This window comes from Spodoptera frugiperda, chromosome 28, assembly GCF_023101765.2.
Source record: "Spodoptera frugiperda isolate SF20-4 chromosome 28, AGI-APGP_CSIRO_Sfru_2.0, whole genome shotgun sequence".
NCBI classification, from domain to species: domain Eukaryota; kingdom Metazoa; phylum Arthropoda; class Insecta; order Lepidoptera; family Noctuidae; genus Spodoptera; species Spodoptera frugiperda.
In genome coordinates, this window is record NC_064239.1 from 12,723,514 (window position 1) to 12,751,096 (window position 27,583).

The 27,583-nt window shown below is 35.8% G+C and overlaps 1 protein-coding gene across 2 annotated transcripts in view; it reads left to right on the forward strand.

Moving 5' to 3' along the window:
- Window positions 1–3,999: 3,999 nt before the first annotated feature.
- The window catches only part of LOC118265080 (muscle-specific protein 300 kDa), a 193,513-nt gene continuing 169,929 nt past the window's right edge, over window positions 4,000–27,583 (forward strand). The window contains exons 1-2 of one of the 2 annotated variants that reach the window (XM_050705766.1): window positions 4,000–4,133; window positions 16,155–16,687. In XM_050705766.1, the coding sequence (XP_050561723.1) occupies window positions 16,204–16,687 (484 nt within the window). In that variant the 5' untranslated portion in view covers window positions 4,000–4,133; window positions 16,155–16,203. Of the gene's footprint in view, window positions 4,302–16,154; window positions 16,688–27,583 lie in introns of both variants that reach the window. The other variant, XM_050705765.1, reaches the window with a different exon arrangement.

Genomic DNA, 27,583 nt, shown 5'->3' on the forward strand with positions numbered 1-27,583 from the left:
TATTTTTGATTTTGCTCATGTTTATTTTATTTTTAATTAATGTTTATAAAAATAAATATAAATTAAATACAAAAAGTGTGTGCAGACTATTTAAATTTCAGTAATTCAAAGAAATTTCTCTTTATAGTAAAAGCCATATTTATTACAACTATTTTCATTTGGTAATGGAACGTAGCTCAAAGGAAGAAGGAATAATTTTGACGTATATTGTAGTGTGGCTAGTATGAAAATACATGGTATTTTTTTTACTTATTTTATATTTACATTATAATAAAAGTTTAAGAAAATTCTAACACAAAATTTATACCTAAACATTGTGGAAGCTAATAAATAAAATGTTAATTTCGATAGAATCATGAAATAATAGTATGAATTTCATTTAAAAATTAAGACTGGCAATCTTTAAATCATCTTCACTGTCAGAGCGAAAATTCAAAAATGGAAAATTAACTGCAAAGATGACGCGAAGACAAAAGAGAGTCGTATTTTGTTTCAGTTTCCCATAGTTATTTTTTGTTTTGTTAATTTATTAATTGCATTTTAACTTTAGGTGATTTGTGACGTTATTCTTCTTCGTGATGGATTACTACCACTACAGCCTAACAGGACATCATTATCAGATTAAGGTAAGATTCTTTTGTGTACGATTCATTGCATACCCACCGTTTTTCAATTGTTTTTATGCAATTAAGCGATGATATATTATTGAAATATACCTACTTATTTCTATTGTTTTTTCCAACATGAAATTCGCCTACCTATCACTCGCCTGAACAATTATAATAAACAATATTTTGCAAAGCATGCATAGTTACTTATCATCCGAAACTTGCTTTTTATGAATTGCTATAAAAATTCCTTAGGTAGGTTTCCGTTCATCAGACTCTTACTTACTAAAAACCACCCAGTTCTTCTCCTGCTTTTCGAGCCGGAGCCCCGGTAACCTGCTAGGCAGTCCACAGAATCGGGTCCTACTGGGGGCCCAGTAGGGCTGATGGCGACCCGGATCTGTGTGGGTATATGTGGTGGATGGCTCTGGTTGGGCGGCGAGCTAGTCACGCGATCGTCGTCAGCGTGAGTGTCTGTCGTGAGGCTGGGGCGTTAGGAGGTTCGTTCAAGCGTCCCGCCTCTTCCTTAGCTAGCATGACTGCTTCACAGAAAGAAGAGACGGCATCCCACTTCCCTTCGTTTCGTGCCATGGTCTGGTAACCAATGCTGGATGTGATATGTCGCCGTCGCCGACCACAGCCCTAAGGACACGGCGCGCGGCGGTGCTCAGTTTATGCAGGGCACACCGGCACCGTATGCTCCACTGTGTCCTCCTGGTTTCTCGGCAGATCCACCATACGCTTAAAGTAGGTAAGTAAGTTAGTTATAGACTTCGGCAAGTAAGTTGGCAATTTTTTTTAAAATAATAAGAACGTTACGCCAATTGCACAGGGATTGATCCTCACAAGCATCGTGCGCAGACGCGGCGACGTTGCGCTGACTTTTGAACGTCCGCGTCCGCTAAAGTAATTTTCTTGAAAATAAATATAACAAAATCTTGCCAAGTTATCTGCCAACCTTTATACCTACGTATTATCTTGCTATATACATCATTTGTCATATTACTTTTTACTAAGTCAGTGTAGGTAATAGTTAATTCAATTTAAATCATAGGTGTGCATTTACCTTCCCTTGGAAAATAATAACAAGTGCGTTTTTTATTTAGCAGAATATAAATAATTGTTACTGTAATTACCGGTTGGGTACCCTAGTAGTTCAAAGCTACCCTAGTATACCTACCAAAATCTTTAACATTATTACGTTATCATCTTCGTCATAATATCAAGCTGTGTGCAGTGTAACAGCAGAGTTAAATACATTTGTCATTATTGCTAATTTGCTACTTTTCCCTCGAAGTTCCGAGTGAAGGCATTACCACACCGATCGATTGATCTTCTGTTCGAAACCTGAAAGTAAGACACCACTGTCACAATACACCAACACTGTCACAATTATAATGAATACGTTTTGGTATAAATATTATTAGCTGAGTTAATGCTTTTTTTTGAGGGTAGTTAGTTAATCCTCCAATGACTTCTCTGACTAGACTCTTACCTACTGACTAAAAACCACCCTGCTCTTACTTTTCGTGCTGGACTAATTGAGCTAAGTGGATCGAGGCGGACAAATTAAACGGGTAGGTACCTATACATATATTTTTCTTTAAAAGATTTCAGCAAGTGTAGTATTGTCCTAGAGGATTCGAATAACTCATAATTATACAGTAGAAAAAATTGTAGCCACGCAGTGAGACTGCAATGCAGAGGAATCAAAACTTGTGATCATCCTTAGAGAATGGTAAACATTTACTATTTATTATTAATCTACACGTACAATGTGTACTAGTAACTACAGTAGTGGTTAGAATAGCTAGGATGTCTTGTATGAAAAAATGGTATAAGAAGTGTTGAAAAAAAATCACATTGTGGAGAGCCCAAATTTGGCGAGTGTGTCGCTCGTGCGCGTGCACGATATGCACACGAACTGCTCCTACATATTTATTGTGATGGTGTTGATATTGACTACGTTTGTCTAGACATTGAAGTCTGTTCTAACTTCTTTCTCAGTCTACGTCTAACTCATAACAATTCTGTTAATAATTTTGTCTCGAAACTGTTGTTTTTAAATATTAGTTATCCATTTAATTAAAACCTAGTAAAAATTGTATAAATATTGCGTAACTCTACTAAGATTGCTAATAAAATGTTAATACTGTGTAATTAATATAAAAAATATCGCGACATCTGAATATTACGAATGCGTAAGACACCTCAAGGTTATTAATGGCTATTTTTGTCTTGATACAAGATGTGAAATGTTCTGAGCTAACCCGGATTTGAACCTACTACAGAATTTAGGTGTGGGAGAGCCAAGCTTCGGCTCAATCGGAGTGGTACCACGGCTTCACAGAAACCGACATGAAATAACGTTTGCGTTGCGTTTCGTTGTGTAAATGAGGTTACCGGAGGCCCAACTATATCCCTTCTCAATCCCCGATTCCCTAACAACCCATAAATTCCTAACCCTCAAAAGGCCGGCAACGCACTTGTAACGCCTCTGGTGTTTCGGGTGTCCATTGCTGTTTATAAACCATAAAAAATTTTCAAAACGATTGGCACCATTAAGGTCTTTAGTCTTTGTGGTCCTAAAGATTAAATCCGCTTTTTATAACATCACTCCAAGTACTTATAATCATATTAATGTTATTAAATAGGAAAAACAACAAACAATTTTCGACAGCTAACATAATGAAACCTCATGTTCTATGCATGCACAATTGCAAATGCATGTGATATGCACTAGATTTTATATTAGGTAGTGGTCAGGCCTATCTATTCATTTCATTAACGATATTGCAAGACGAAAAACCAAAAAAAGTTTAAATTGGTCGTCCAATTTCAAATTAATAATTAGGTATTAAGTTATCTGACTGTTATCGTCACCGCCTAGTATCAGATAATTTTAAACAAAACTTCTACTAACTATTTTGCTTAAAATTGGTAGGTACAGGTAACCACGATTAAACCAGGATTTTAGTACATCATTAGCACTTAATAAAAACTTGGTTGTAGACAGCTGGCTATGCCAGTGTAGGCACAGTTAGCACACTGATGCTTCATAGTTGCCACGTGTAAATCATTTGAAAAAGTTTAAAGTTTTTACTGGCTGTCAGACTATTTATTACACCTATTTTAGCAAAGAATCAAAAGAATTCGTTATATGCAGCGTGGGAGAACTTTTGGTTAACATTGCCAAAAAAATAGTCCGCCCGCCCAGAAATATCGGCCATCTCGCACCAACGGACGGTATGCAAAAATTTACAATCCACTCAATAAAAAGTCGTAATTCCTATATATACATATAGTGTCTATATCCACATATACGTATACATCTCGGATACGCTTTATACGCGATGTACTCACTGCTATATAAAACCGGGGAGAGAGCCAAATTCTAAATATAAATGTGGCCGAATAGAGCCGAACGCGTCCGAATCCGCCCGCCCGCCTCAGTCCAACGCTAACTGCCGCTCCGACATTCCCAAACCATCGCAACCGAACGCGCGGTAACGAAACGTTCACTTGGTAAGGTCACACCGTATACGGCATTCGACGGTACACACGAAAAATTTTCAAATTCCTAATTTGGAACGCGTCCGTGAAAAATTAAAAAAATCCAGTGAATTTGAATTCTCGATATCGGTGTTTGAAGTGACAGTGTTGTGGACCTTTGAACGTTGTTCCGTGTTACCGGTAACGTAGCCATTATACGAAACTTTCATAACTTTTTATCTGTTTGAGATTTAACGTTTTACTAACAGCCGGTTAGCCGGCGACTCGCTTATCGCTCTGGAAGCGAGAGTATTGAGTTTCAATATGTCCGCCTGCCTGTTCCAAAATTATTTTCTCCGTCATTCCCTGTGTGTTGCTTATCGTTGTGATTTTTGCTTCATTTTTCGTTAACATGCACCGGACGCTTTTCTAACCTATAAATGTGTGTAATTGTTGTTAAGTTAAGCATTGTGTTGATTGCATGTGATATGGAATGAGGAATGCATTTCCTGCAATATGGGTGTGCTGTTTCCCCGCATTGCGCTCAAGTTCCTTATAGGTTACTCGGGACGCCGCCAGACTGTGGCTATAGTCTAGACACAACGGAAGCTGACCGTATTGATTTTCCTCTCCCAGCCTCTTGCCGATCAGTTTTGTAGGGTCTACATGTGTTTATTTTAACTGAGTAAAGTCTATATTTGCATGCATTAACGGATAACTTTAATGTAACTTTTCTTGACGCTGAAATTGTTTGCAGTATTTTTGTTGGGATGCAAGTTTTTTTTTGTATTATATAGATAACAATAGTTATTAGTATAACATTAAGTGAAAACTATAACAAGATCAATCAGCTTTATAGCTTTTATTTATTTACTAAGATTAGGATGTATGACTCGAGTCACTACAAGCAGTGAGAAGTAAGGACTGAATTTTCATTTCGTTGACGATTTCAATGAAGAAAAGACAGGTCAGAAGTTTGTAGTGGATCTCAAATATACTAAAGTTGTCATAACATTGCGCAATTCTAAAACATTTTATTATATCACTGTATTAATTTTTAAGAAATTATAAAACACAACATTATCTGTGTCCATGTTCATTAGTGCGCTCATATTTTTTCATAATCATCCGATTTGAGACGTTCTTAAAAAAAATGTCGCTCCACAACATCTTTTAGTGACACGGGTCTCATTGAAAATTAATGGCAGAAAATTAAATCACGTTTTGCAGTAGCATAGAAGTTTCAACGCCTATAAAACCACGAGGATGACGGAATGCTTTTTCACACGTTAGTAACGCGTCGACTAACCATTGTTTACCTGTTAATAGGACCAAAGCTTCCTGTTATTCTTGTTTTGTATTGTTACATAAACAAGCCTTGTTAAAAACTATATCTTACTGAAGTTTTAAGATCTTTAGTTCAACATGAAGTTTATTTTGGTTCCCTTATATTTAAATGATCTTTTGGTGATAGATATAATTGAGATGTCAATTTGTGTTTGAAATAATAAATATGTATAATTGAGAAGAATCGTCTGGTTGTCTTTACTGTCGTCTTCTACCTTATGATTGGTGTTTTATAACCGTTGGTATCTTATACAGATTTTTCACAATATCAGTCAGACGTCATTTACTTTTTTGTATCCTCTTAATCGTTCACTTAGAAATACTAAAATAAGATATTTCATATGTATTATTAATGGAGAAAAGCTCTACTAGTTTCGAGTCACAGAGGGACTCTTCATCTTGAGAGTAGGCTGCGCGACGTCGCCGCGTTTGCGGACGCAAACGTGAATAAACCGTGATTTTTAGTTAATCTAGTATGTCTCACGATAGTTACTACATAAATATATCATAAGCATCCTGTAGATTCAAGTTTCTTTTAAAAGTAAACCTTTTAAGCTCAAGTAATGTATGTGAGTATGTGCCTAATAGGACTCCATTTCAGGTAACTACGAGCCTTTTGACTTGTGATTTCCGTCGCTATGTCACAAGCACGCGAATCCCCAATTACCGTCGCTTTTTCAGTTGTTTCCTTCATGTTCATCTTTTTATTGTTTTGTTCCTAACTTGTTAGTAGATTTAGAGAGCCTAGAAAGTTCTTGAAGGCAGAATATTTTCAAATGATCTTGACTAACGATATGGTGGTCCTTCAAAATGAACATGTTTTTGTGGATAAAGTTTTCGGTAGTTAGGTTTCAAATTGTAGTTTAACGTCTTTATAAAGGTTAGCGATCCGAAAGGCGAACTTTCACGCGAATGAATGGAAAGTTCAAGGTAATACTAGTATCTATTTTTGGCATAAATTTGCAGTTTAGGTTAGTGGAATTAGTTCTACATTTAACTACTTTCTTTCGACTAAAGACAGACACGACCTTCGCATTTAATAAATTTGATTTTCGGGCTCTGTTAGAATAATATTTATGAAACCTCTATTTTCTAAAAAGGAGGTTCTTTTATCTAACAACTGTTTTGGCTATTTCGGCAATGTTCCTTTTGAAACCAAATTCAATCCATCATAAGAATTTCCTTGGCCAGGAGACTACCCAAGGAAATTCAAATATGGTATGGTATGATTTCTACCAGTTTGTGAATTTAAACTGTCTATCAAGAACGATACTTTTTATTAAAATTTTCTTTCGTGAAACAATTTTATTTCGAAAAATTACGTCTTACCATTGTTGTTTCTTTCACAAATTCTTTTGCGAATTATACCATTAAAGTTGCGTGACTTGGTTGAATATTGAATTATTGTGTGGCATTTTTGGCATACTCTTTTTTCATTTGACAAAATACTATCTTCCTAAATCTTTATTATTAATGGACCTAGCTTTTTGTCCTCAAATGGAAAGGATTCCAAAACCTTTTTTAGGTGGAAAATAATATTTTATGCTTAAAGGAAGATGGTAGACGCAGAAGTACATTTTCAAACATCTAGTTGACGTTGAATAGTTTGACGTGGAAGAACCATATCACCAGGTGATTTTTATATCAGGCAAATTCGTATTGAGACTTTTACAGTACGGTACTTTCAAGGTATATAGATTCTATGTTCCTGGGTTTAGCAATTACATCGCTGGATTTAAGTATGAATAGTCATGACATATACTGGCGATATTAATTACGAATGGACTATAAAAACTGTCCTATCTGACATAACGTTTAGGCACACGTGCAGGCTATTGGTATTAATTTATTATTGATACACATAGGTCACGTTTTTAATGCTTTGTCGTAATGCCGACATGTAATAGTAATTATTTTAATACATTCCACTATTATCATAAACACAGGTTCTATAGAATAAGTATTGGTTTTGAAAAGCTTTTTTTAAAGGATCAGGATGTGGATTTTAGTTAATTTTACAACCAGAATTCAGCAAGTAAGTTCACATTCTATTAGGAAAAGGAAACTGCTAAAGTAAAACTATTGGTTCTGGCGCTAGACATGACTATGAACATCCGTGTATTAACTTTAAGTCTTAATAAATAATAATATTTAGGTACAAAACTCTTCCGTGAATATTGCAAATTTTGTTAATTCTTCAACAAAAGCCTGCTCATAGTGATATCCCCTACATTCAAATGCCAAATAACAGAGTAGGAAAAATACACGAGTATATCCGATTTTTTTTTACTGGATGGTAAATTACATTTTCCACGTGTACATAGAGTCGTGCGCACAAGCCCACTCATATGTATTACAACTGTGACGTATAAATATAGGGGTGTTTCAACCAGTTTCAACAATAAATACATAAGCTTACTATGGGATAGGGGGCATGTTATTGTGATATGCTGGTCTTTTAATAAGAAGTTCACGTGTTTCTTAATGCTATGGTCACTTATTGACGCATTTTATGGTATCACGTATTATCCACATCATTTTGACGGAATCTATAATTTTCTGTAACTACACCACCCAATCATTATTACCTCCAGTTACAAACAAGTAACAAAATCATTGTTCATTGTTACGTGAAATTCAGTCGCTAAATGCAAATAGTATCCATTTGCCGTTCCAAAATGTAATTTCCATGTTGATGAGGCGACATATTGTTGCGAACAGGTTTATTGCTGTGTTGTCTCGTAAATTAAATGGTTTGGCTTGGGACTTAAAGTTCTCGGTATGAAAAGCTTATGCTCTGGCACTTTGTGGCTCTGTGGCTTATTGTAACTGTTGTCTTTAACAGTCTTCATACTTACACGAGTAAGATTTTATTGTTCATAAAATTTCTAATCGTTTGTATTAGACGAGCTTAGTTTATGTTTTCTATTTGCCCTTGTTCCAAGTTATTTGATATCGACAGAACAATCTTCTTTATGACTTCTTTTAGCAAATGTTTTTTTAAGACAACGTAATTGTAGGTACAACACCCTTTTTTCTTTGATTGTTCTACGTGTAGTTTAATTATCTCCTAGTTGGTCTTAATCTTCTCATTGATAAATTAATCTTTCGATAAAATTTGTCACTTGGCTGGTGCAATAGTAACAAAAGAAAATATTTTATCAGGTATCCCTGAAAACTGTTACAAATTAGCCTTTTTTGCGGCCTCCTAATCAGTATGACATAATCACTATTAGATCGACACAACTTAGTTTTGTTCGATGCATTGAGTTTGTTCCAGAAGGATCATTTTGACATAACAACAAGATCCCACGTGGGCGAATAGCACTGGGGAATAAATTAAAAGTGCAGTCATCGCACACTATTGGCGCCACGCTTATTTTCGTTTCTCCGTCAGCGCTCATTACGCCAGAATTGCAAATGATCTAATGATACAACCTTGACATAGGCGATAACAAGCACTAATTACTTTTCCGGAGAAATATCTGCAGTAGGAGTAGGAGCGCATGAAACGATAATTTGCTGATCTCAGAAACTGCCTCACTTGATAGAAGTGCCTATAGTTTCTAATGAACAAACAAATAAATTGCAACATTTATAGTAGTAGGTGACCTGACTTCGGTTGCATCCTGTAAATTAGTTACTCAAGGTATAGATAAAAAGCATAAACTTATGTAAAGAATCAATAATATAATAAACGAATCCAATCAAAATTCATTGCATTTTATAAAACTTTAGGTCGAAAACTAAATGGATCAGGGGATTTTGGACTAAGATCGGTTTATTTAAGTCAGCAGTCGAGACGGTCGTCATAAGCCATAGGTAACGGCTATTTAAAGAGCGGGTACTTCGTATTTTAAAACCGATCGTAAGCGAGGATCGTACGTGCGTGTTTACACAAAATAAAGTCACCCCTTTGTTTACAAACAGAACTTTAATACGGTAGCGTAATTCGGATATTTTGGGCGTAGCTTCGTATACCTGATACATACTTTTATTTATGGTTTAAAGTACCTTTAAAAGTGAATCACTGTTTCCGGGACCATGGATTTAAGACCAACCCCTGTTTGAAGATTTCATTGAATTACGAGTATAGTTTTGAGTCACGTTTTTAAATGAGGTTAAATATGATTTTTATATTTCATGTCCCTATAATTGTAGGATTTAAAATATCCATATTTTTAACGATGATAATAAAATTTTGAGTATACTCCTTGTTGTTGAGAAATACTGACTTTTTTTTATTTCCTAGCAACGATTTTGTTCCGAAAATATTGCTACCGACTGGGTTAAGTAACCATTTAACGACTCTGAGTACAGCGGTAGACTTTTATATTGAAGTTTATAAGTGAGTATTATGACATACCTGTCAAAGCCGAACTGAAGAACTAATCACAATCACACCTAATTAAATCGATGGCAGAATGTTCTCAGAAAACATTCCCTATAAACAAATTGATCACTGCTAAACACTCTTCCTCATACCGCTGGCAGTACACTGAACTTACCTAACTATCTAAGTATAGAATTATTATTGATCTAATTTCAATACCTACATCAAAGGCTAAACCGAATTTGAGCCGATGATATATCGGTCTATGCAAACAAAACAAGACGGAATTGGGTCGACGATTCATAGGTGTTTTATTTGAGCGACCAGTTACCAAGATGTGGCTAAACAAGGCGGTCATTCGAAGTAGATTTTCGGAGGGATACCGTTGATAGTACTGTAAGTATTGAATTAGGTGATGTGTATTGGAGATAAATGTACTAAGCAGATAGATACCTGATAGATACCTGACTGTCTCCGCAAGAAATGAGATATCGAATAAAATGTGTAGGGAACAAAAACTGGTTAGTTACTATCCTAAAACGATGTAAGATATAATAAACATTTTGTAATATGCATCCAAAGTTACTTTGGATTGGAAATGCGATTCATTAATCAAAAAGATAATAAGATAGATTGATCTCCGAAAATAATAGCATCTTTAATAAGCTGAGAATAGAAACTGAAAAAGATTGACGAGTTTTTGATTGTTGCCTATATATTTTCTACCCTGACTGGATCAATTGTTACGTCAAATTGTAAAACATGATCGTTTTTCAAACGTTTTAAGATAAGTTAAATGGAAACGTGTCCGACATTACGTTAGTAACGGATATGCCCCAAAACACAAGGTTACCTTTTATTTATAAATAGTGCGTCAAATAACAACTAGGTCAGTTCCACTAAAATAATTAGGATTTACGTTAGACTTTTTAATTTGTGTTTTGAAGGTTCAGTACATTTTAAAATGAAGTTCAGAAGTAACGCCTATCCTCTGGCGGTGGGCCAAACTACTAACTAATACATTCGCTTTGGATACCGCACTGTCACAAATGAAAAATGTTTGGAACATGTAATGTGTGTATGATTCAATAATTAGGTGATCATCATCATCATCATCAACAACAGCTGTATTTTTTTAAGGGGGAAAAATCATCCAATTGCTTCTCCCGTCTTGGGCGAAGCGAGAGGGAATGTCAAACTCTTACTGACTAAAACCCACTCCGTTCCTATTCCTACTTTATCAACCCTATAAGTGGCCACTGCTGACTTTGGTCAGCCTCTTCTCACAGCAGAAGCTTTGAGCAATCATCGCCACGCTTGCTCAATGGGGGTTGGCGATTTCAAAGTTATAATTAGAAATTATAAGCCCAGGTTTCCTCACGATCTTTTCCTTCACCGTTTGGCAGTGGTGTCTAAATATTAGAAAGTACATATAACTGGAAAAACGTCACATTAGTACTTGTAGTTTGTAGGTTTCGAACCCGCACTCTCATGCACGAGAAGTGGGCGCGTTCTTAAACTCTGAATGGATGGAAATTTCCGATATGATGTTATTTGTTGGGATTTCAATTTATTAATGAACTGTGATTGTTATTGTTACAATGTTATTTCGTGCTGCAATATAATGTTCTAAAAAAAAAACTGCAATAATTCTTCACCTGGGACAAGAGAATTTCAAGGCTCAAGCTTTCTTTTTCAGTGGGTTGTAGGCCCATCAAAGTTGTAATTCATCATGCGCTACAGATGCTGACTAGTTGAAAACAAGCATAAATAGTAATAAATCTTCATTAACAAGATCTTTGTGCAATAAAATCCTACTCACACGTAAGAGATTTTCTAAGAAAAAATCTCAAAAACTGTTATTACATATGAAAATATTTTTACGGCTTTGAACAGCTACCAGATCTGCGCTCCGTTGAGAAGTTGATGCAATAATTGTGTGCGATGCTAAACATACGTATGATTCAGTGTGTCAAACCAAAGTCACTGACCCACAAACTGTTGGATTTATTTATGTTAATCACATTCCTGCATGCTGTATTAATTTTCTACATAGTTTTATTGTGATTTTTCATGAGAAATGTGGCAGAGAAGAATGTTTAGATTCATAACCGCGAACTATGAGGAAAACTTGACCATTTTTACTACACTCGACTAATTTCAAACCATGCTAGAGGCTCATATTCAAGTAGCAGTGCGACAATCTCCGCGACGTGTGTCGTGGAATGCTGCTTATGAATATGAGCCTAACTATGAAATGAAACTAGTCGAGTACCTCGTCAAATAATTACGTGAGTGAGCCGATAACATAATAATTAATCGAAGAATTCTTCACGATTTTTTACAGTTGATCTGTCTTATATATTGTCCAAGTTAAAACTACGTAGGTGAACATAGAACGATCGATCAACGTATTGATAAATCTATCTTAACCGTTATTCTCCAAACTTCGACAATGGCCGCGAAAATCAACCCACGTTACGTCAGAATACGCAATAAAGTTAAAAGAAAAGATACAAAATTAGCCATACATCATGAGCTAGTAGGATTTTGGTTCTATATCCGTCGATTATATCATTGGCATCGTTGCAGAGCCAACATATAGCGGTATTGACTCCAGTTGGGATTGACATAGTGATCTAGAAAAACTCATTTTAGACCTGTCAGCGCGTGGAAATGCAGAATTAATTTGAAGAGAGGTAGCTTGATGGCTTCTTGGAAAGAAATGGATCTTTGTTTTTTTTTTTGAGGGGGGAAATCATGCAATTATTTCTCCCGCCTTGCAAGACTGCGGTGTCAAACTTTTACTGACTTAAAACCATCCCATTCCCGCTTTTAACCGGAACCCCGGTAACCCGTTAAGTAGTCCGCAGCTCTGGATAGTCTACAGTTCCGGATAAGAAATGGAGCTGGCGTTTTGAAAGTGGCATCCTTGTTGCTTAGCTAATCTTGTAAAGTTATATTTTTAGAATGATATATTATGTAGTGCTAGTAGCTTTTGCATGTAAGTAGTACATGCACTAGATATAATGATAGGTAAGCTAGTAAAAATAACATAATACTTTAATAAATACTTTATCAAATTCTGGACTCCAAGTTATCAGTTTAGTTTAAGAACAATATGTACCGTACTTTAGCTGATTGACAGGTGAGGTTATATTGAATTGAACGCTGGCTTGTGAAAATTTATGTTAAAACAGGTTTCCAACGTCCAAAATAACTATATACCTAATATTTTAGAAAATTTACAACTTTTCATCGGAAATATTTCATACACACTATTGATTTATATTTTTTGTAACTTTGATGGGTGCCCACGCGCACGCCTACCGCATTTTTATAAATATTAAACATTCGTGATTTAAACATCTCCTGTTACACGTGTTGTTTATTTTTACAGTTTCGTCAAGCTGGTACATTTACCTAAATAATTTAATTAATTGATCTGCTTTTTACGACCGCTGGTTTGTTTCGCAGAAATTTAATGGTTTGTTGCACACTTCTCTGCAGAGCAGACGTAGGAGTATTATATTGATGTTGTTAGTCCCATCTTTTGTCCAATTCTAAACACAATGGCTTGGGCACTAATGATAGTTTTGAAATCGATTTTACCCCATCACCAGTTGACTAATTTGGTAGTCTAAATATCATGGTTTACTTACGTACATTCATGGAGAAAAGCTCTACTAGTTTCGAGACACAGAAGGACTCTTCATTATGAGCAGCGTGCGCAGACGCGGTGACTAATTTTTGGTCAATTTATATATTTTTTATAATAACTGTCGTGGGACATATTTCACGATAGTTATTATAAAAAAATCTAACTTATCTGACGATTTTCCTTTCTTTTATTTTAAAAAGCCTTATCAAGACTACGAAAAAAGCTTTAATAATACTCAAATCAAGGATCTTACTTTGGAATACAATTCCGATCGATCAAAATTGATATTAAAAAATTATTACTCTTGAGTTGTAACACTAGCGCCCATTGCACCTATATTGCTGGGATATTGAATGAACTAAATGCTACTACTAGGCTTGACTTTATTTTTCGAACTCTGAATGCAATTTTAACAGCTACGTTTGGGGTTATATAGTATTGACATTGAATCATTATTGAGATTTTATTACATTGTAATTGCATTGACATTGAGATTGGTTTTATGAGCAAGCGCCTAAACCAAACGTATAAAATTAAAATATAAAGAACTGGGAAAACGAGACAGTTGTTTATTTGATGAGCTAATGGGCCATCTTAACAGTGTTTACGTCACAGGGCCTATTAATCCGTAGTCACCTGTCATCGTTGATCATTCACATGATTTCTAACACACCATAACAATCGTTGGCTGTTTTTCCAGCGTGTTACGCAAGGGGTCTTCACTCTGGCACGGTTGGAGGACGGCCAGACCCCGTGCATTGGCCACTGGTAATTTTTTCGACGTCTGGCCAGCCGCCATCTTTAAATCTACGTACAAGTTCGTTGACTATTTTATGCGAAGGGTTTTCGTCAATTTTCCTCATTTTTTTTGTTGAATAGTTATAAAATGCCACTTTTGAGTCATCGTTTAGTCCCTTTTTGGCATACGAGCACTGCCAAATACCGAATCCAAATTTTGACGATGTAGAGCTTCCAACCGTTAGAAATTGTTGGCAATTTTCTTTCAGTAGTTGTCGTTAAATCTGCCAAGAAAAGAACAGAGTTACTAACCTAAGCAAACTTCCCTACGATTTGTGTCTTATGCTTGTCATTCGTTCTCGGTTAAAGCTACGCCTATTTTTTCATCAGTATTGAGATTTTGTAAAATCTCTTTCATGTCATGCCTCCCTAAAGATTTCTTCGCTCGATCACTACTAGTTACTGTCTTGTCACCGAACGCGTTGTTTCTAAACATTTTTTTATTCCCCTGACATTGGCTTTAGTCCAATATAATTTATTTAGCAGTTATGTCTTTCAAAATATCGCCATTGCACGGTGCAGTCGACGTCAAGGTTTTAAAGTTCTTCTTTTTATACTGAGGCACAACATTATGTTACTTTTCTGTAGGAGTACGATAAGTATGAATTAAGGGTGCATAGGTTAAGACCTATCAGATCCGTTGTGATGCATTGAGCATAGGACTAGTGTGTGACTTAATAAGAATTCACATCACATTAACAGCCTATAAGTGGCTACTGTTGATCAAAGCCTCTTCTCACACGGAGGAGTATTAATCACCAAGCTTGCTCAATGCGGATTTGCGATTTCAGACTTGAAACTATTATTTGTTTGCAAAAGATCAACTATAAAACTACTGAACAGTGCGAGTGTCAGGTGAATACCGTGGTTTTTAAATAACAGCTCGTTACCGTTATGATATTAATATTTGTGTATTCAGTTTATTACGTGTTGTAACCCAGTGTATAAATTATAACGTTATTAGTTTATCTGGTTTAAATCCTTAGTTTAACGGTTTATGTTTCCCGTTTCGTTTAACTATGTTTACAGCTGAAATTATGTTCATAAATATTTTATTGTATTCAATATTATAAACGTAGGTTGATAATGAAGTTGACTAGTCGTAAAACGAATGATGTGGTCAATCTTGTTGTGGACAAATTACTATGCGGTATTTGAAATTCTCTGTATAGAGTCTAATGTTTTTTCCATGTTATATGGGACTTCATTTACATTGATGTAGGTTAGGTGTGTAGGAATCTAGTACCTGCTATTGTTCTCTTTTTCTTGTGGAGACACTTCTTTCCCGAAGGTTGGCCGTCAGCTTCTTGAATTGGTTCTTGTCAATGACCTACTACTATTAGATGACCCTTATTATTGGTCATCGCACAGTCTATAACTTGATTTGAATTATAAAGTATCATCAAAAATCTAGACTATAGCTTTGGTACCTGCCCATTCTCGAATTATCTAATCTCTAAAGAATGACTGACGGACACTTACCTACTCGTACAATATGTTTTTACTTTTTGTTATCATTCCAAGTCTTTAAGCATTGTATAACGTTTGGCAAGAAGTGATGCTCTCAAAATTCTTCCTACAACCTCGAACCTGTACACATTCCAATATTATCACTATTCAATAAATACACTTAAGAAACCATTTGTACATAATAAAAGTATTGGGGCATCTGTTCCGTGCGTTTTGTCTATAGCTGTGTAAATGTGGGTCGTAACCCTTTAGGAGTACCTTTAAATAGACGAAAGCATATCTACAGGAATAGAATTCTTCTAAGCCCTTAATGTTGCTGTGCTGGATTTTAATGCGTTTTTCGGCATTTGGAATTTATAATTTATGACTTTTGTTCTTTGAAGAGTTTTCCTGTAATGAACGGAAATTGGGATCTTATTGTAACGGTTGTTCTCTTTTGTTGCAGCGATGTACATGGTGGCGTGACACCGGGTTGACGTGAATCAATCCGCGAGATGTCTCAGCCGCCAGGGCGCGGTCGCGCGCGGCCCCCGGGTCCCGCTTCGCCCCTTAACTACCGTCCCCCTTCACCATGGGCCCCCAGCCCGCCTCCACTCATCTCAGGACCCAGGCACTCCACAGCGATAGTAACACCACCGCCAGTGCATCCCTCCCCCAGACCGTTTCGACCGTTACACTCCCCTCACAACCTACGGCAGCACTCTCCCTCACCCAGTTTTTCCATCTCTCCTTACCCAATGTCTCCCATATTGGGTCAGAGTCCGGAGTACTATTACTCGTCTCCTTACGAACCGGTTCGGGAGTATGATTACGCGGGAGTGCCACTGGAGCCGCCTCCACCGCCGCGACCCATGATATATGAGGAGGACGAAGAGGAGCGAGGTCCTTCTACAGCGGAGATCATAGCCCAGCAGTCGCAAGAGGGCTACGTGGATGAGAAACTAGCAGAGTATCAGGCGACGATTCAGTTATTGCAAGGTCAGTGACACAAGCCTTTATTGACAATAGGAAATTAATAAGCAATCATTTAATTTGTTTATTTTATTTTCACATTTAACGGTTTAACAAATTGAATCAAACACATACAGTTTCGTTCAGTGTTATTCTCAAGTTCTATTTTTGTGAATTTTGTTGTTACACTATTTATTTTTGGTTTCCAAATCTCAACGGAAACTGGTAAATTTTCTTCTCCAACCGCTTTGCATACAAACAGACACAAAGGGAAATTAAAATAAACATTCTGTTTCTTTATAAACTTCGATTCGTGTTAATATTAAAATTATCTTTGTAAGTAAAAACAAATATGCCTGTAAAATTCTAGAACTGCACTTGTTATATTTATATATCTTTAGATCTTGTCTTAGGATCTTGTATATTGAAGCAGGCAAATATCCAAACCTCTTTCCTTTCAAGCAGTAAAACTATCGTGTGTTATCTATAGTTTACTTCTTTTCATTCCTTAGATTACTATAAACAACATATTTTCATCGATCTATAATTTCCATAAACCTTTCCTGTCATGTTGACTTCGTTCACAAACGAGTCAGTCCATTTGGGTGCATTAAACACGAACATGATTAATTAATCGATAGTTATGTTCTGAATTATAGGTTCTTACAAGCTTTTATTACGACCCTCAATTTCCCTACGCACAATTCAAATTAATTAAGATTTACGACCAACTCACTTACATAACTGTTTGACGAGTAAGTAATTGGATGTGCGTTAGTTGTTGTAAAGCTCATGATTATGAGCTCCGAGCGTAATTTGAAACTAATCGAGTCACCTTGTCTGTACGTCAGTAATTCATAAAACAATGAATACGCACTTTGTTTGTATGTGAATCTGGGTTTTCCTACAGAGTATGTTTATAAAGACTAAAACACGTTGAACGGACTTATTACATGCAATAAGAATAGTTGGACGTTTACTAAAAAAATTTATAGTTTTACGTGCAATAATACAAAGATATGTTAAACAAAATGTTGGAAAATAATCAAATAAATAATCAACATCTCTCGCCTCCTGTTACCATTCGATTTGTTCGGACGTCACTCAATTTTATGGTTCTAGGAACACACGTGGGTTATGCAGTTGTGTATAGGAACTATTTTGGTACTGAAGCCTAATTTCGGAACAATATCGATGATATTCGAGAGCGTGTGATTCAAAGTTTGGCTTCGTCTGGTCTCGCCTAGGAAGCTGGAATGTTTGGTCATGATCCTGAATTGTTTTATGACGTGCTCCCTTGTTTTATGATGCGTGTTGGTAGGCAGATAGCTGCTATTTAAGTTTCAAGTGATCGTTCTGACTAATGTTCTAGTAGTAAAGTGCGTTCTGTTCCTTGTGGATGGTTTTTAACAGTCGTAAGATGGTCTAGAAGATTATTAGTGGGGATAAGATTTTTACGCAATGACGAAAAACTTAAATAGTGGTATAAGTTAATTAACAGTAGATTTGCTTTTCTGATTACGTTCGAGAATCAAACACCTTTTTTATGATATACCTATATTCTAATGAACAGGAATGATATTGTATATTAGTATATTATCATGTATGCAATTCATTTCAATTATTTGTTATTATTCTATAGTACATTGACAATGGTTATTCGTTATCGGCGCGATATTTAAATAATCTTCTACTCGGTTAATTTTTTTAATAATTCTACTTTTTTGCTACACGATTCAATATTTACTTCACACCGAATCTCGCTTACATGCATTATGTAACTTCCGACGGGTCAGTTACATTTTTAAAGATTTCATCAGATCATAAAAATGTTCCGATCGTTGCCAGAATGCAGGCTTGCAACAAATTGCAAGAAACATCACGTAAACAAACAAATTCGAGCCAAATTTACTGTTGCTCTGACGTGGATCGTTGGTACGCACCAACTATGCAAAACCAGTATACACAGATCGTCGAATCTCCAAAAAAATCATCCAAAGTGAGGATCATGATAAAATTGTTTGTATAGCTTGATTTAAAGTCCTGTGTACACTGTACTGTTTGAGTCATCTCGTACTGCAGGGTGGTGACAGATGTTGACAATGGTGTTGTTCTGCGAAGTGATCGTAAACTTGACTGAAGTAATATTTAAGATATGTAATGTGGCTTTTGTACCTTAAGCGAGGCAATAATGTACGGCCTTATATCTTGTTGACCCAAAATAGTTTTTTCGATTAGCTTTCACATTGGCGTACGACGAGATATCACAATTTTCTAGAATTTGCACTAATAATAAGAAATATTTTGCTCAGATTTATCATAAAAACTAAGATATAGTTCTCGGCAGCCCTATAGATTTCTAGAGAAGAATCTACCTACTGATTAGAATAATGAAAAAATTCAAACTCCCTCAAGAATTCCCTCCCACAAGGTTGTAAAAGCAAAACTTTATCATCATAATAATATATTTTTTCCACGTAATTGCTTGAACGTATCGCCAGCACGTCTCGTAAGCGCTGGTGTGGAAAATTGAACACTCATAGATTGGCTTTCATGTACGTCATTCCGCCCACAGCTCACAGTGTTAAACCAAGATAGAGGACTCTTGATGGCTCCCATGGCCAAGATAATGTGTTATGACGTGGAAAACTGAAGGTCTAAGTCATCGGATATTGTTCACTACATTTTACTCTGCTCCAATTATTTTTGTGATAAGCTCTTTGTGCGCTATCGTTGTGGCAATACTTTTCGTTGTTCGGTTCAGAATTTTTCGATGGTGTGAACTTTTTAGTATTATCTCTTATATTGGCTGTTGATTTCTCGCTTGTGTGTGTCATTACATGCCATAATATGTATCTCTGCCTACCCCTTTGGGGATGAAAGGCGTGACCATCATTTGCTCCTAATAACTTTGGGATTGTATACTCATAATTTGATGGGTTCTGGGCTAAACATTACACGTTTTCTTCGTGTCTTTACTCTTTCTGGGTAAATGTGATTAGCTCATAATTATGACTAAAAATTTTCCAAGCGAGCAAAATGACGCACACTTTTTTTTTCTTTTTTTTTTTAAAAAAAAACGTTGCCCCACTTTAGGATTTTCTCCTGTGTCGCGGGTGCGTTTACAAAAAAACTTTAAATTTATGTTCTTTTAACCCCTTTCTACAGAACTTGTTCAGTAAATTTTTACCGATGACATGATCCAATTCACTCAACCTAGTTACCTTTAGCTTTGTATGTTGTATCAGTATGTTATCGAATTTCTTCGTATAACCTTTATTGGTGGACCTCACGCCATGTTTGATGTCTCTTCCCCTTCATTTATAGGTTGATCGATGATATTTTGTTTTTTATTTGGGAATCTGGTTATAAATGTGAAGTTATTCCTGTAATCGAAAGGATATTCTGGATTAGTTCATGTGTAAAAGAAATAATGTTAGAATTTATTCATATTATTGTTGATGTTTGATAATAGGGGGAAAATTTACGCGATGATGATCACGATGTAAGTGTATCATGCAGCTTTTTAATTATTGTAATGGTTTTTAAACAATTATACCATTGTTGTTATGCTTATTTGTGTTGACCCAATTATTGTTTATTGCGAGTGCGGCACTAAATTAAGCATTTTCACATTTGTTATTTTTGTCAAACATTGCTAGAATTATACAACTACTAGAACTAGAACTAGAATAAACAAATGTTTAAAAAAAATGTAACCTTTGCGATACGACCTGAGTGTTCTCAGTGTCCACTCAAAAACTAAAGTCAAGACAAAAAGACATCGTATTTTTAAACAGCTAAAGGTAGTCACAACTGCAGATAGACAAGTACATCTACATATAGCAGTGAAGTTAGAGCTTGGTGATATGCCAAAAACGATAATTCGTGAGGCGGTGTAGTGCATGGACACCGCGTCAATCACTATTGGGGACATCTGTGTTCCTGTCACTCAAAGTGCAGCTTCACCTAATGTTAAAATACTTTTAGCCGCTCCAACGACCACAGCCTGCCTCAGTTTACGCTCTCTCCATTACATCGGATTGTTTGAAGTTTTGTCTCCATTAAAACTAGTACACGCTTCCAAACTACAATTAGTACGTCACCATCAATCTGAAGTGTCTATCTAATTTAATATAATTGCTTCTTTGCTATTTCGTTCGTTGGAAAGTAGTACTCGACCTCATTTTGCTTTAAAATTTGCTGTGAATTCAGTCTGGTCTCGATTAGATTACTCAAGATCTGTGTTGTCGTCTTGCAATGGTTGTTAATAAGCTTTTTTTGCACTGTGGTCCTAATTACATTTATTAAGGTTTATATTCTGTAATTAATACATAGAAACAGTACTAATGACGATTTTACTATTGTTTTTACCACATTTTTCTCTTCACTGCTTGCAAAAATGACAAACGACTTATACTGACCCATTTTCACCAGTATTAAAATTTATCGAAATATATTCACATCATCTACATTAACAATATTAATATTATTTGCACTAACATGTATCAATAAATTCACAGCGCCACACATGACAGATAACACCATTCCAACTCCAATGAATATCAAAGCTCTTACATTCATTTGGCACTGCGCTACACTCAAACAAACATACGTTTCTTCAAACTACGATTACATAAATGATTTTAACTGAATCTTCATTTGTGATCACTTAACTGGCTTCCGTACTAACATCTTCATGGTTTTTGATGTTGGTAGTCAAGATGGTCGCCAAAACAAACATGGATAATGTAACGTGCACATGCATGTTACTTTAATGCTCTGAGATCATCCACCTTGTAAGATCGGTGAGCGAATGACGAATGCTTCCTGTGTTACGACATTTCTATTCTAATTTTCTTATCTGTAGTTTTGGTTTGTTTGCAAGGTCGCCATCGGATGTTGTTTCTATGATAATGATATGTTTAATTTGGTTGATTTCCGTTCTGCTTATTTTTAGTGCTTTCAAATGCATTTTCTTCAGTTGCGTTAAAATATTTACGGAAAACATGTTTTCGTCTGTTTGAATGTATTCTTGTAGTTCGTTTTGTAAGCTGACTAAACTAACTGAATGCGATTTGTAATAGTAAGTTACCTTTATTCCTCTCCTTCTGATCCTGTCTGTCTTTGATTTTCTATCTGCGTTTCTTTTACCTTTTTGCCTTTTTTAACATTATCTAAATATTTAGCATTGACATCATCTCTTAAAGTGTCTCTTTCAAATTTTCCATTAATATTTTCGTCTTGTGATTACTTTTTGATAGCATCATCCTCAAAATAAGCTTTGTGTGATCTAACAATGACATTGGCTTGCTCTTTCATCACGTTCGTGAATTATTTTTGACCAAAGTGCATATAAGAGGCTGCGCATTAATCATCGATGTACTGGGAACTGAATCATTATCAGCTTCTGTTTAATTAACGTTAGTGTGCCAGAATGTTGATGCACTACAAATTGTTTGGATAGTTTTAATGCATTTGAATATTAATTTATGACTTGGATTAAATTGTTTGGCTTATCTTTGAATTTTATAATTCGTATGCAATACATACAAAATAGGAGCACTTTAAGGATCTGTTTTAATGGTTTCATTGCAGAGTTAATTGTAAAAATTTTGCACCTTCTGTTAAAAATACTTCTGCTTTTAAAGATAAATTAATTATTAGAATTCTGCACATGCAGGCCACTTTCCACCGGCTAATATAAAAATTACTAGCGAGCCCTATGTTTTGCTAAGTGATTATGATGATCCGTTGGAAGACTGTAGAGTTCATGTAGGTAATAATAAACATACATATTAGATACAGGATTAGTCTGGCCAAAAAACGTCACTAGATAAGATGTAATCATGTAAGATAAGGAAAATTCAATGCCAACGGATAGCTAATCCAAGCCCAAAGTTGCATCACCGCTCGTAATTCATGAACGTAAAATCTAGAATAGATTGGACTATTTCGAAAGTGACTTAAAGTCATAGTTTTACTGACTGTTAGAAGTGAATTAGGAATATCCTTGACGGACAAATACGCCTACAGATATACTAACTAAGATTATCTACCCATTATTTTATAGGAGACAGAACTATGATAAATGAGCATGTACCTCAAAATAGAGTTCAAAATAACCTATAATTTCTAGCAATTACAGCAATATTTCTGGCCTTTATTAAAATTTAACTGCAGTTAGAGTTGTAAAGCAATTAATTAGAATTACTTCCCTGTCTGGCCGCGGTGACGGCGCCGGCGCCCCCCAGTTTGAAGCGTATCTCTACCCTCCGTCGTCTGGCTGACGGCCAGCTTGTCTCCTAACTTCATTCAAAGCTTTTCATATATCAAAACTGTTTTCACTATGTGACTGAGTGGTCACAGCTGTGACTACAGAGCTAAGCGTTCTAGATTGTTTCTTGAGTTAAGCAAAAGAATACTGTGTTTCTCGAAATTTTTACAGAACTCCGAATTAAACTTGGTCTGTAATCGTGACTATTTCACTGGACGTTACGTTAATTGTATCTGTATTTCTATCTGCTGCTAAATTATTACCGTCTTCTTTGTCAACAGAAACAATAAATAACACCAGACAAGTTTTATTTATTATTTCACAAATTGATAGCACTTTACCATCCATTATCTCATTTATCCCCCAAACTTTTCTAATCCATCTTCAAGCCGAATTTCATTACCTTCCTTTATTCTGTTTTCGTAGAAATCGCCATAAATTATAATCCATGGGCAATTTGCCTTCAAATATATCGGTCTATCACTTACAGCTGATTTGAGTATCATCGTCATACGCCCCCTCACTGATGTCTCTGACGTCATCGTCTTATTTAACAGAGATTCGGAAGATGTTGGAAAATTTGAGGTCGATGCACGAATCGTTATTTTCTTTCGCCTCATTTCTATTATTGCATGTTTTACCTATTGTACGATATTTGTAGATACGAACCATGCGTTCATCGTCTGGTATAAATTAGTATGTCTGCGGATTCTGTCGCGTCGCCTGTATTTATTGCTTCTTGCATAATTGTTGTAGCTTAAATGCAAATTGGGTGTAACTGTCATTCATTGTTATGTTGATTACTACACTATTGCTGTAGTTTGGTGTATTATAGATGATGTTATTAAACATGAAAATATAGTACTGTAAATTCATTGTAGTAAAAAAGTTATTATTTACCCAAAATATATGCAACTCTTGTTTTTAATGACTTATAAATTCGCCGCACATTCATCTCATTCATCACACTGTAACATACCGCAATTATAACCTGGTCCACTCCTTTATTATCAGAACTGTTTTTACTTTTCTAATATGAATAATCAAATAGTAAAATAACTTCAATAGTTCATGGAACAATGGCGCAGATGTTCTGAAAATTCATTTTTGTACTTTTTCTTACCACAGTAGTCAGGAGATATCTTATGTTTCTGGGTTAATAGTAACGCTTTTAAAGACCATTAGCAGAACAAAGTTAACAACGGGGGCGAGTGTATTAGTGCCAAAATCCAGCACAAGCCGTGGCACATTGTGGCTGGTTAGTTCTATTTCAGTAGACTTGACACATCTCAGAAACGTCTGTTGTAAGGTTTAGTTAAAATAGGAACATTCAATTAGATGTACTGTGACAAATAGTCTATAGCAGAATTGTAAAAATCCTTCCCAATTTGCTAAATATTATTTAATAAAATTTCCCCTAGAATAAATTCACATATTCAGTCATGATTCGACCATCATACGCCGTCTGCTTTCTTCAATCTTCAATGACTGTCAGATCTGCCATTTACAAGCGACCTGCGATCTTTATTAGGTCGTTCGACTATAATTTGATAACAATGATATTATATTAACTTCATCCTGAAAATAACATCGTATCCAGTAAAAGTTTGTTAAACTATTATACTATAAACAACATATGTCGACAGATATTTCGCGCTATTTTATACGCTACCAACAAGAATAGTGACCATTTGTTTTGCATCATTGCTGTTTAAAAGTTTTCCATCAGGTGTATGTAAATCAAGAGTTCTATTAATATATTTCACGTTAGTCATAGTGCAGAAATGAATATCGTTTCCGTTCTGTATATGATCGGTCTAAAATACTCTAATTTCATACTATATTCTCGGCCAAATAGTGACAAATGACTCTCTGTCACTGCTTTCTTTATTTGTGAGCAGTTTCTGCCAGCGGCTTCGCCTGCCTGCCCCTGGGTTAAGAAGTATTCTATCATCCAAGTCAGCTCATACTATCTGTATACTAAATTTCATTAAAACCCGTTCAGTAGTTTCTGCCTGATTGACGGAAAGACATTTAAACATGCAAACAAACAAATTTTCACATTTATTATGTTGTTTGTATGATGTGATAGTGCGAAGTGTGACGGTCGACAATCACATTCACAATCTCCAGATTAAATAGGGCACTCCATAAATGATATAAAAAGTTTACCAGATAAAAGAAATAGCAACAAATGGCATTTAAACGCTATCGCTAGACGTACGAATAGATAGAAATCAATCTCATCACATCACGTCAACAGCCTAAATGTGGCATGAGGTTCTCTCAGAGAAGGTTTGAGCATTAATCACCAAACTTGCTCAATTACGGGTTGGCGATTTCAACTTATAATTAGAAATTAAAAGCCCAGGTTTCCTCATGAATGAGGATGTTGTCCTTCACCGTTTGTCAGTGGTGTCTAAATAATCTTGTTAAATCTCAAACATAAAGATATCTATTCCCTCGTTCCTCTAGAATTTAACTGTCATGTGTAATCTGGTGGAACTGAGTAGTTCAAAGGGTACATACAGCGTTCTCTCTAAATATTTGGCATGCCTGTTATGAAATTCGTAACAGCAATAAAACAGCTGCGGCATACCAAGAGTTCAACATTGTTATACTAACTTTTGTCACGTGGTTTGCCTGTCGTTTCTAGTTATTTGTGGCTGACCTAGATGTGAGTCTGTGGCTATGAATGAACGTCTTCCAAGAAGTCTGTTCATCATAAGAATATATTTGGTATTTGCCAACGACATGTCAGGTCATTTGTATGTGGCAAAGGATTTGTTTTATGAAGAGGCATGTGATAATGGACAGTGTTTAGATTGAAAATATTATTTTAATGATTTCTTAGAAGATGGGAGAGGGTATATTTATCCACTATGCTTTCACTTGTACTACTGCACTTCATAAGGATTTATAGAGTAATGAATTCAAACACCACGTTCTTAGAATGTGTAAAATTGACTGCACGGTTGGCGCGATGGCTGGGCAACAGCCTGCCATCGCGTCAACCGCCAAGTAACGTGTAGCGGGTTCGATTATTCCCACACGAAGCGACTCTTTGTATGATCTACAAATTGTTGTTTCGGGTCTGGTTGCCGGTTTATAAGCGTATCCGTGACACAGAAGAAAATTCTAGAGTGTGGCAAAGTTTTTTAAATAAAAAAAAAACCAGTGAAAAATACTTTGCCTGTGGCCTTAAAAGACCAAATCCGATTGCGTTGAAATGTTTATTGTCTATAGACAAAGAAACGTGTTTGATTATTATCAAACACGTTTCTTTTATCTCAAGTTTACAGGAAAATCATATATCTCAAAATAATTTCCTTTCCAATAAATTCCAACATCTTATACGTATGTATTGACCTTCACTGGGTCGCTAGGTCATTTGTTTTTTTACGAGATCGTCAACAAACAGAATGACCGTTATCATGATATGCACTGAGGAATTTCCCGCCTACAGTCAGCCCACTATATTCTAGATTTTTTACAGGAAAATATTTGTATCATAGTCGAAAATAGATTGGCTATACCTACTACGTTTTATGTTAACTGTTATTATTGGTTAAGGTACCACGAAGAGATCGACTGTCCAGCATGGTGCGTTAGGTTTGAAATAGTAATTGCAGTTTGGAGAGCTGATTATCCCTTTCGGGGTTTTTGCGAAAGTGTTAGCGAGGCTGTTTCTTATGAATCTTCAATAAATTGTTTTTCAATTATTGTTCTGTCTATTTGAACGATTAGTTGGTACAGAAGGTAGGTAGTCAGCACTACTGTTAACATTTAACTGGTTAGAAGTTCCGAACTGTGCAGACATTATTGAGTTCTTGATTTATGAAATTCCCATTCGGTATAATTTTTTTGAGGAGGGAAGATCATGTAATGACTTCTGCCGCGTTGGGTAAGGCGAGAATGTCAGACTCTTACAGAATAAAAACCTACTCCTGTTTTTCGACCCGGAGCCTCGGTGACCTGTTAGGTAGTCCGCAGCTCTGGTTAATCCGCAACTGAACTATAAAGGTGTGTGCTTACACGGGGACCTATTAAATGAGACTGACAACATAACTAACTAAATCTTGGCATTACACTACCTTGGCATGCACATACCTCTTCGCCCAATAACAGGCGTCTTTTTGTGTATGTTATGTATCTCCAGTTCATTATCGTAAATCAATGGTCTTTCGTCTAGAACTAAAAGAGACAACGTGACATAAATCTTTGATAATACTGCCTTGTAGGCGTTTACTGCCTCGTACCAATAAACAGAATCGTGAAGATATGCTCTAGTATTTCTGTAGTTTCAAATTCTTCACTTTATAGTTTGTATTGGACTATTAACTTTTGTTTATTGGGATGATTTTTTTGGGTTTTATGTATTGGGATTTTCCCCCTAGTATTTTTCTTATGTCAAATTTTATATTTAGTTACTAATGTTTGGAAAATACACAGTAAGTACATTCTCGGCTATATTATTGTAGTATGTGTTAAGTTATAGTATCTTAACATTTTCGAAGCTGCAGACTACATAGCGGGTTTACCGGGGGTCCGGCTCGAAAAGCAGTCGAGTAGAAACGGAGTAGTTTTATGTCAGTGAGAGTCTGACACTCCCTCTCGTCTCATCCAAGGCCACCATTGGAAGATTT